This window comes from Herpailurus yagouaroundi, unplaced genomic scaffold (assembly GCF_014898765.1).
Source record: "Herpailurus yagouaroundi ecotype Mexico unplaced genomic scaffold, PumYag 195, whole genome shotgun sequence".
Lineage (NCBI taxonomy): Eukaryota > Metazoa > Chordata > Mammalia > Carnivora > Felidae > Herpailurus > Herpailurus yagouaroundi.
In genome coordinates, this window is record NW_024412426.1 from 73,412 (window position 1) to 84,276 (window position 10,865).

The following is a 10,865-nucleotide window of genomic DNA, read 5'->3' on the forward strand; positions in this document are numbered from 1 at the left end:
CAGGAATTCAGTTTTGGACTTGTAAGCATGAAATGCCTACTAACATCCAAGTTAAAAGGTTAAGTAGGTAGATGGATACACACACAGCTCTATACTCCAGGAGAAGGGCTGGGCTTCAGACAAATAATGGGGGGGGAGGGTCACTAGCCTATAGATTTTTTAAACTTTTTATTATGGAAAATTCCAAACAACAACAACAAAAAAAAAACCCCAGAAGGAACAGTACAAGGAACCCCTAGGTACACATCACCCAGATCTAGCTGTTAACAACTCATGGTCAATCTTGTCTATCTCCCAGGATTACTTTGAAGCAAATTCTAGAAATCATTCATGCAGATTGTATTTCAAGCCATGGGTTGGGAGAGGGTGACAGAGAGAAACAGAAGATAGAGAGGAATGGGCACATGTTTCGAGGTCAAGAGAAGAGATGCCACAAAAGAACAGCCAATGAGATAGGCACAAAACCAGAGATTCATGGCCTGGGAGCCAAGGGAAGAAAGCGCTTCGAGGGAAAGGGTCCGACCAGATGTGCCCAACTGCCGGAGCTACCAGGACCGAGACAAAGAAGCCAGGGCTAGATTTAGAAACATGGTGGTCACGGCTGGCTTCGTCAAGACCACTTTCACCCAGAGATGGGGGGAATCAAGAGAGGAAGTGAAGTCTGCAAGGACCAAAGACTCTCTGGGGACAGAGAAAGGGGCAGGAACAGGAAGGGTTGGAGTCAAAGAAGACAGAAAGAACAGCACATGGAAGCAATCCAGTAGAAAGGGCGCACAACTGGCAATGCCAGGGGGAGAGGGAAGTTCTGTGAGAGCAGTAATGCCCTGAATGTGGGAAGGGGTGGGGACGGAGTGTGAGCTGCCCTCCACCAGGACCAGGAATGGTTCATGCTGGAGGAAGGCAGAGAATACAGTGCAGCACAACTTCCTTTAATTCTTTTTATTTTGGGGGCGTCTGGGTGGCTCGGTCGGTTGAGCATCCGACTTTGGCTCAGGTCATGATCTCACAGTTCGTGAGTTCGAGCCCTGCCTTGGGCTCTGTACTGACAGCTCTGAGCCTGAAGCCTGCTTCGGATTCTGTTTCTCTCTCTCTCTCTCTCTCTCAAAATAAACATTAAAAAAATTCTTTTTATTTTGTATTTTATAACATATATAATGTATTATTATGGCAACAGCATACTGTATAGAAATTATAAACACATAGACACAGCGATCCGTTCAAAAATTTTAACCAACACAGCCATACGATCAAAATAATTAAAGACTGCTTAATTGGAAATAATAAAAAAGTATTCTCAAACTCTAACCTATGAATCCTTCAGTGACAGGAATTATATATATCATGGTATATTTAATATACTCTGTACTATTATCTTAAGTATACGATAAAATACCTAGGAGAGGTGAAAGAATACCAGTCTTTATATCTGGGAATACATTTAATTTATTAACGAAGATTTTTTTCTTAAAGGCTCAGATGCTAATTCGTGAACCGCAGCGTAGCTGCATCCAAACTGCAAATGGAAGAAAAAAATACAAGAATCACAGACCGTTCTCAAAATCAGAGGGTCACAGGGACCCAACACAGGTCTGATTATTACTTACACAGAGAGATGCACATAAGTTAATAGCTTTATTAGCAAGACAGACCCGAACAGTAGCATCAGAGTCTGCTTCTCAGACAGCAAGGCCAGCCAGGACTCAACTGTGCGGCCAAGAAGAGAAAACTGGGAAAGTGAACCTACCTAGGCAGGTGACCTCATCAGGCTGGACGGAAGTCCCCAAGCAGCCTGACCTTCACAGAGTCACAGAAACAGCCAACCTGCTCAAAGAACGTGTCGGCACCACTTGGTATCTGCTGAGCCCTTCAACGTCTCGGAGCACCTTTCAGATGTTTCATTCAGCCTCTCTACTACCCCCCAGGGAAAGCAGCCTCTCCATTTTAACTTGCTTAGAGATAAAGACTCAAGGCCACAAGTGTTCACGGATCCACGCCAAGTCCGTCGGCGATACTCCTAGACTCCCGGTCACATGGCTATGAAAGATGCCTCCCACAGGAAACAGACCCGACTTCTTGAATAGTTCTAGAAGCACTTCTTATCAGCCACATAAGTGACCACACAAGAACACGAATACCAAGCCCTAGAACACAGCAGATCTGACAGCACACAAGTGACCTCGTGGTCACCCAACTCAGCTGGGGTGAACACGTGGGGCAAGAGACAACAGGTGGACCCAAACCGCTCTCATGTGGTTGGACTGTAAGCTCCCAGGACGCTCTCTTTCCACAGCTGCATGCTCAGAGCCCGGCAGAGCGCCTGGCACGAAGCAGGCTGTCCAGAAGCACTTACTGAAGGAGGGAATAAATGACTAGTTATATTAAACCACAAAGACAAAAAGACAAGAAGAATAATGAAGTACGCTCAGGAATCACAACACGGTTCAACAGAACTCAGGAAAGCTGTTGATGGCAGCTGAAGGGAGACAGAGCAGGGCAGCTAAATAAATCTAAAAGGCAGAACTGCAAAACATAAATTATTTTAAGCATGCCCATAATCTTTATTAACAGACAACGTGAGATTAATCATCAACTAAATGAGATGTGTGGATCTTGTTTGGAACTGGATTCAAACAAAACTGTTAAAACCCGAAGACAGCAGGGGAAACGCAAACACGCCCGGGGGGGGGGGGGGGGGGAGACCGGTGATATTTCAGGGGGATACGACGACTGGGTTATGCTTTAAGAGAGCCACACTGGAGAATTTATGGATGGAACATGATGTTTGGGATCTGCTGTAAAAACAAAACAAAACAACAACAAATATATATATATATATATATATATATATATATATATATATACACACACACACACACACACACGAGAGAAATAAAGAATAGGTGGGTGGGGTACAAATAAAATCAGGCTACATGTTGATTACGTGTTAAAGCTGAGTGACAGGAACGTGGGATGTTCTCACACTAGCTGTATCTTCACATACGTGTGCAATTTCCATAGTAAGAATTTTAGAGGGTAACCATCATCTCAAACTACAGCTAATTTCCCCACATCTGCCCCACTGCAGAGAAATGTGGTATCATGGGGGTCGTACCCGGACACGGTCTTTTGAAGGGCCACAGAATGGGGCTGAGACGTGTCTTTTCTGTCACTGCCATCGTGTGCATCTGGGACTCACCTGCTTCAGCTCTGCTTTCACCCTGGGCCTGGAGACTCGGCCGTGCTTTCTCTCACAGTTCCTACTCTCCCTCCCCAGTCTTCCCCTTCCCTGCCACTGGCTGGTTCTCCTCCCCCCCCCCCCCCGCCCCCCCAGCCCTCTGCTTTCTCCGATGGTGTGGGCTGCCGCTGTCCTGCCACCTTGTCCTAGGTCATTCTCTTCCCTTCCCATGGTCCCCTAAGGCCCAAGGATTCCCATTCCCACAGGGCGTTCCCTCTTTCCTTAACTGCACCCACACCACCAGGAGGCCCAGGAACATCCCGTCTTCCCCCAAACTGGCCACGCTCGCTGCTGTGAGCTCCCCTCTTCCTCCACTTGCCTACTCAGATACCTCCCGCACACTTCCGGGACGCACCAAATCAGGACGGGTCAACCAATTAAGCACGTGCACACCTACAAGTGTGTCAAGCACGGTACCCCACGCCAGGATGACGGCAATGAACAAGACAGATACGGATACGCTCTCTAGAAGCCTAGATTCCAGTGCAGATCATATTGAAATGGGTTCAACGGTCCCTGTGCCTTTCAGACCAGACTGTGAATCCTTTCTTTGCCTTGGCAGCCTCTGAGCTTCATACAGTGCCCCACGCGTAACAGACCCTTAATAAATATCTGGTAAACAAATATTTCCCCAAGTCAGTGCACCAGTGTCAACATCGGGTCAAGTCCAAGCAGGACAGGGTCACCCTAAGCTCTACAAATGAAAGGTGTTTAGAGAGGGCTTTTGACGAGGACCCTTTCTTTTTTTCTTTCTTGGGGGGATGAGAACAGTCAGAGAGCCAGCCTCTGGGGACAATGTGCGGAGGGAGGTGTGAAGGAAGACTCCCAGGGCCAGGCTTACCAGTACCGGCTAAAAGCAGCTCTGAGTGTGCTCAGCTTCTGGCTTGCTATTCTGGGTTGTCTGCTCCCTCCTCCCACTGCCAGCCTCCTCCCTTCCAGCTGCAATGGGAATAAACCTCAGTCACCCCCACCCCCCAACGCCGTTCCCAGGACATGGTTTCCTCTGGCCACGAGAGTGTCTCACTTCCTATCCCAACACAGACCAGCAGTGATGCAACTGCTGTGCGGCTGTCCTGTAGTAGGGAGGGGGGAGGGGGGTGGCTTGTCCTGTTCCTAACCAAGAATTTCACCAAGACTCTGGTTTGAGGACCGGGTCAAAAGGGTGGAAACCTGGACACAAGAGGACACCGTAAGTGTTGGCCGCAAGAGCCCTGAATACTAATTCCGGACCCAAGCCAGCACAGATGCACACCCTACGAACCCCAAGCCAGAGGGCCTTGTTCTGACAGAGTGGATGAGTGCCAGGCTCAGGCAGACAAACTAGGCTGGGCTGCAGGCTCTCTGCAAATGCATCTCTAAGGGCCCTGGCACTACAAGGGGCTGTGAGGCTGGAGGTGACAAATCAAAGGCATCGAGGGAAATATGAAATATGAAAATGAAAGAGATTTCCCAGATACAGGGTGGCTATCTTCGGGTTGATTCCAGTAATCTACTATCTCAACTGCCATATCATCCTCTCATGGGATAACACAGTAAGGCCCGATGCAGAATCTTCAAGAACCACAGGACTCTGAAATGGCCACAATTAAGCATCTCAGTGGAGATCTAAGCACTTTGTTGGTCTACGGCACAGTTTTTCGTAGAGGGCAGGACAGTGTATTTCGGGACTGCGGGTCATATGGTTTTTGTTGCACCACTCAACTATACCAACCTAGCGGGAAAGCAGCCATAGATGATACATAAACAATGGGCGCGTCTGGGTTCCAATAAAACTTTATTTACAAAAGCAGGCATCTGACCTATGGGCTGTAGCCTGCCAACTGCTTGGTGACTGGGAAAACCTGCTCTTCCCGCATTTCCACATTCCCAAGATGGACAAGGGCCACACTCCCTCTGGAGGGCGCCCACCCACTTTGGAGACAGGGGTCTACCCTAGAGAGCAGGCCTCCATTTCTGCTACTCCTTCCCACAAAGCATCAGAGAAATCTGCGCAGCTCGGTCAAAACGCCTGCCCGGCACCAGAAACCTGGGCAGAGGTGGAGAAAGCTTCGGATGTCAAATCCGAAGGCTTTGGACATGGAAGAAACCAGACCGCTCAGACTAGGCACTAAGTCCTGGAAACGGAAGAGCCTCACCCGAGACCACGTAGCTGGCAGAAGCCTCCTGACGCTCTGTGCAGTGCTCTTACTCCTCTAGAGTGATGACTGGGAAGGAACCAGAACAAACAGTCTTGCTGGTGGAGGCTAATTAAAGACCCATGGCTCGTGGCTATAGCAGGCACAACTTGGGGCCTCTCAGTAATCTATAAGTGAATGGCACAGCAAAGGTCAAGGAGAACGAGTGGAGAAATAAGCGTATATATCTATCTTTCCAGGACATAGCCTCCTGGACATAGTTACTAGGGAGAAGGAAACTTAAACAGAAACCTGAACTTCAAAAAGGGGTGTGGTTTGATAGAAGACGTGTGTGTTCATTAGCAGAAACAGGTCCAGCAGTCTGGGCGGGCGCTGGGATCATAAACAGGTACAAGATATACAGCCTCGCCCAATTCTAGGCCGATGCCCAGGGCCCTGGGCTCACTCTCCCTGCATACGTTCTCAGCGACCTACACCTTCGAGGCTTGGTAATGCAATTCCCTATAAGTTCTTTTCCCAGAATTGGCTTCCACTGCAAACTTTATTTGCCTGACCATAAACATTTCAATTTGGACGGCCGTGGTCTTGAAGGCAGGTTGCCTAACATCAAATCAAACGTGATGTTCCTGTAAAGAAGCCTGAATCCGGGTTTTTCTGTCAATCGCTAAGGCTCAAAATTTTAGCACCTTCTCCCCACGACCTAGCCACAAGCCAAAGTGGCTCTCTGAAAGACTCTTCCCTCTGCATTCCCTCAGGCTCCACCCTAATCCATCACTTCCAGTCTGGAACACCACGAGTCTCCTCACCTGGAGTCCCAGATTCCAGGCTTGTAACAAAGCCAGGCTGATCTTCCCCTATATACCCACCACCTTCCTCCTATCCACTGCAATTTCTCCAAGGTCAAGGGCCAGTCCTGTCTTCCCAGCTCCCAGAACCTTACCGAACGTGGTAGGAACCCAGTCCCTGCTAAATGAATGAACCCTGGTTTTCATCGGGAGCTGAGACCCCAAAAAAGACCTTGAGGCCCTTCTATTCCCTATTTATGGGAAGCCTAGGCTGCTAGGCTCTGCGGGCCCTCACCCACTATTCCCACCCCCAGGTCCTACCACCCCAGAAACAAGCGCCATCTAGCTGATCAGTGCCCGACCCTCCTCGTGCGCCAGTCATTCCTGCATCCACGTCTCTGCCCACGCTCTGCTCGCCCTGCCCTGCAATGACGTCCGTGCCCTTCCCCCTCCTTCCACTCCAACTCCTGCGCAACTGCCGAGCTCTGGGGGAGATAAGGGATGCTGGAAGGGGCAAGATGATTAAAACACTGGGGAATGGGGGGCCTGATGGGGATACACTGGGGTCTCTGATCCCTGGAGCCATCAACCTCCCAATGGGTCGCAGGCGATTAGAGAAGGAAGAGGCGGGAGGAGGAGCTAGATTTTTCCACTGAACGAAAGGCATGATTTTCATCACTGCTTCTGTTGCCCTGGTAACCAGGGACAGCCCAGTGGAGAGTACAGTAAAAGAACACCATGTTTATCTTTGCTGTCTGATCCACTTCCCTGTACACCCTTCCCTGACCATCCCCTAGCTCCTAGGCCTGCTCCAAATTTCTCCTAAGGCCACTACCATCCTTCTAGTCACTTCTGCTCATAAACCTCAAAGCAGAGTTAATCTCTGCCTCTCTCTATCCAACCCTAGGTACTGCGTATTCTTCTGTCACATCCTAGGGGTCATCTCACCACACCCATCGGCCATGCCAGGGGGCCCCAAGAACCAATGCTGACCTCAAAACGCAAGAAGGGCATCCACTCCACCAGACAGTTCTCTGGACAAGGGGGCCTAGAGAAGCAAGAAGGTGAGGAGGCCGCCCAGTCAACTCCTCTTTCTGAGCCCCAGACAGCTGGTGTGCATGGGTCCCAGTTCTCCCATCCCTCCCTCCTACGCCAGGGATCGGGAGGAGGAGCCAAGTGGAGGAGAAGGTCCACCCCGAAGCTTCCACAGATCCTGCCTCCCACAGGGACACAGTGTCGGCGTGACCCGAGAGCGGAGACACAGCGCTTGCCCTGGGAGATTATATAAGCGTTATATAACATGGTGGCACCAATAAGCACATAGCCACAGTTGGTGAGTGCCAGGGACAGGCCAGGGGTGGAACCAAACCCAAGGGGCTGGAGGTAAAGGCTTTCACCACCAATGCCAAAGCTGGCTGCCCCGGCCCTGTCTATACCCGCTCCTTCCACCCCAGAGGACACAGAGAGAGACTTGCCTGGCTCTGCATTCTTCTTCCCACGCTGGGCAGCAGGGAGGGGCTGCAGCACCATCATCACTCACCCTGGCCCAGGGCAGCCTCCGTCTGTGTGGCCCAAGGTGCCGGGCTGTCCTTCCCACACGGGAGCAGCAAGGGGGCTGTGGTCCCCGGGGGCGGGGGGGGTGGCGCGTGAGCCAGCAGCCCCCTCCTCTCTGTCCTTGCACCAGAACGTGTTTGTTTGGGGAATAAGTGCTGCAGCAGCTCCAGGATTGGCTGGGCCAGCCGTCCCTCTGCTCTGTCATTTGCAGTTCCTCTAAAAAAAACAAAAAAAAAACCAAAACAAAAAAAACCAAAAAACAAAAACCCCCCCAAAAACCCCAAAACAAAACAAAAAAACAAAAACAAAAACAAAACAAAATAAACCGAAAGGGAAAGAAAAAAGAAATAAGCACATGTAGCAAACGCCAAATCCGGAATTTTGGTCTGTGGCTCTGAACAAAGCTGGAGGGGGGGGGGGGAGTCCTAAGGACATTACCCTGTTTCCCTACAGACCCCACCTCCCACCACTTATGAACACGGGCTGTAGGCCTGGAGACTTCCCCTCACCTCCCGCCCCCCAAAACCCCTATCTCTGGAGCTGACTCAGTTGCTGCAGCTCCTTCAACCGAGGGCTTCCTCACCAAACCCCCCACCACCCCGGCCTCTGCAGAGTGCTCAGAGTATGCGGCTCCCGGATATGCACGCGGGAGCCAGGCGGCCGGCTGGGGGCAGTTCGGGGCAGTTCGGGGCCAGGTGTTCATCAAACTCCTCCACCCTCACCACCTCACCCACTTTATTAATTTGGGGGGTGGGGTGGGGGGGCTGATCGGAGCCGGAGCCCAGTGGCACCTCCGGCAGCCTGCCCTCTCTCCCGAGCCATGCCTCTGGCCTTCCCGCCGCCTCCTCCACACGCACCTCCGCGCCCCCTGAGGAAGGGGGGAGAAAGAAATACGCATTAATATCACGAGCCTCGGCGCACCAGCCCTCGCCCCCTCAACCACCTGTCTCTGCGCTCTCCCTCCCCCACTGCCTTCCTCAACTCCGGGCGCCCCCTCTGCAGCAAAGGGGCACCACGCCCACTGCGGAGCGGAGAAACGCAAGGTGGGAGTGGGCAGGGGCTGCCGCGCCGGGGCCAGGGTGCTGCTCCGCCACCTCCCCCGCCCAGCCAGCCCTGGCCCCAGAGCCCGGGGGCCGACCGGGGCTGCTCGGGCCGCGATCCGCTCCTACCCACGCGGCCAGGGCAGCAGCACCCGGAGGCCGCGCCGCAGCGGGGGTGGGGCGCGAGCCGAGCACGGCCAGCCCACCCCCCCTCGCCCGGCATCGCCCCCGGGGACCCCCTCCCTGCCCCGGGGCCCTCGGACAGCGTCCGCAGGCCTGGCGCGCTGTGACTCCCCCCCCCCCCTCCACTCCCCGACACCCTGACGGGGTCCCGCTCTCACCTCCGGCCGGCCTCCTCCCTCCCGGGGGACCGCTCAGCCCACCTCGCAGCCCCCGAGCGCCCGGCGGGAGGCGCGCGATGCGCAGCCGCTGCGGACCCCGGCTCCGCCGCGGCCGCTTCCCGGGAGTGTGAGCTCAGCCCGCCCGCGCGCCCGCGCTTCCCACGCTCGGTGCCCGGCGCCGCGCCACCCAGCGGCCGCGGCGGGCACGGCACGCTCGCGTCCGGGAAAATCTGCCGCAGCCCTGCCGACGGGTTGGGAAATTCCCAGAATTTGACCGAAGCCTTGCTGTGGGGCGGTGCGGGCGGGGGGGGACCTGCGGGGCCCACTGACTGTCTCCAGATTTAGGGCGGAACGACTCCCCTCCCAGCCTGTCTCCAAAGGCGATTCAGAGTTTTTGCATGATTCCCGAATTCTTCCCCCCTGCTCCTCGGTCCTCGCCTCCTTTATTTCTCCTAGGGCAGTGGAGACCCTGGTGCCAGTGGTGACTGCTCTTGTAAAATGGGGGTGGGAAATCGGGGGGTGGCAAAGGGCAGGAAGCTCGTGAGGCTAGCATTCCAAGGCCTTCTTGGGCCTACAGAGAGATCCCAGGTATGCACCGGTCATTCCCAGCCGTGCTTGTTTCACACACACATACACACACACACACACACACACACACACACACACACACACACACGCCTCCAGCCCACCTGTGAATTCTAATTCGGGAGAATTAGAGTGCTGTTTTCTAAACTTTTCTCAGATCCAGCCCCTTCTGAGAATTGGAGGAGAGGTGTGGGCCCTCTCTCCAAAATAGTCCATGTGCATACATACGCAATTTTGGATAGTCAGGGCATTCGCAGACTTCTCAAAACGCCCTGAACATCAGTTTAAGAACCGTCTCTGCAGATACCCTAAGACAGCAGGATTTCCAGCTGGTGATTACCTGTACCCGCTGCCATCTTTGATCATGCTGTTTCCTCCTTTAGAATATCTCCTTTGCCCCCAATCTCACATTTCTGCCTATAGAAATTCCATCTTTCCTTTAAGACCCACTCGGATACCTTTTCCCCTGATTTTCCCCATTCAGAAGGAATGGCTTTCTGGGAGCATGTTCTTTATGACATTTATGGCCATTAATACTATCCACATGGATGGATCTGTAGTTATTTTCGTAGTTAGTTGTCTTCTTGGTCCTTCTAGATAGTAAACTCTTTTAAGATCAGTTTCCCCCTTGGCAACTACTAATATGCCTTATACGGTCTGCCCTTGACACACAACTCTTAAAAACCAAAGAAAAGGAAGTTGGGTTGAAGGAATAGAAGGCCCACAGGGAACCCAGGGAGATGAATCCTGTTACTCCAGAGGAACTGGATGCCGTTCCACCTCCTGAGGCTGCACCATCAACATATACCATGTGCACACCTCAGTGCCTGGCCAATGGAATTCTCAAGTTGGCAGGATCTTTTCACCCATTCCTCATCCTCTGGACAAGACAGTCATAATTTAGAGGTCCTTGGCAAAGTTGGGATACAAGTTCAGGCAGAGTATACCTGATAGAAAGCAGATATTCTACCCCTAATGTCCCCTTTTCCAATAAGGACACCACCATTCACCAGTCACACAAGCTAATGTCATCCTCGACTCTTTCCCCGCTTGCCTCTCTCCATGCACATTCCCCATCAATCACCACTTCTTGGTTTTGATTGCTAAATCTATTTCAAAGATTGCCCTTCTCTCCATCCTATGATCCCATCTGGAGCTCAGACCAGCATTATTTCTTGCCTGAATTTCTG

The 10,865-nt window shown here is 52.4% G+C and overlaps 1 protein-coding gene across 1 annotated transcript; it reads right to left on the minus strand.

The window, feature by feature from the left end:
* Positions 1–4,992: 4,992 nt before the first annotated feature.
* Positions 4,993–9,225, minus strand: LOC121011704 (uncharacterized). Its single transcript, XM_040446315.1, has 7 exons — positions 9,091–9,225; positions 8,567–8,577; positions 7,631–7,925; positions 6,240–6,336; positions 5,662–5,742; positions 5,371–5,537; positions 4,993–5,261 (listed from the first exon to the last, which is right to left on the minus strand). Exons 3-7 carry the CDS (start codon positions 7,912–7,914, stop codon positions 5,192–5,194), a joined length of 699 nt encoding a protein of 232 aa, XP_040302249.1. The 5' UTR covers positions 7,915–7,925; positions 8,567–8,577; positions 9,091–9,225; the 3' UTR covers positions 4,993–5,191.
* Positions 9,226–10,865: the final 1,640 nt, after the last annotated feature.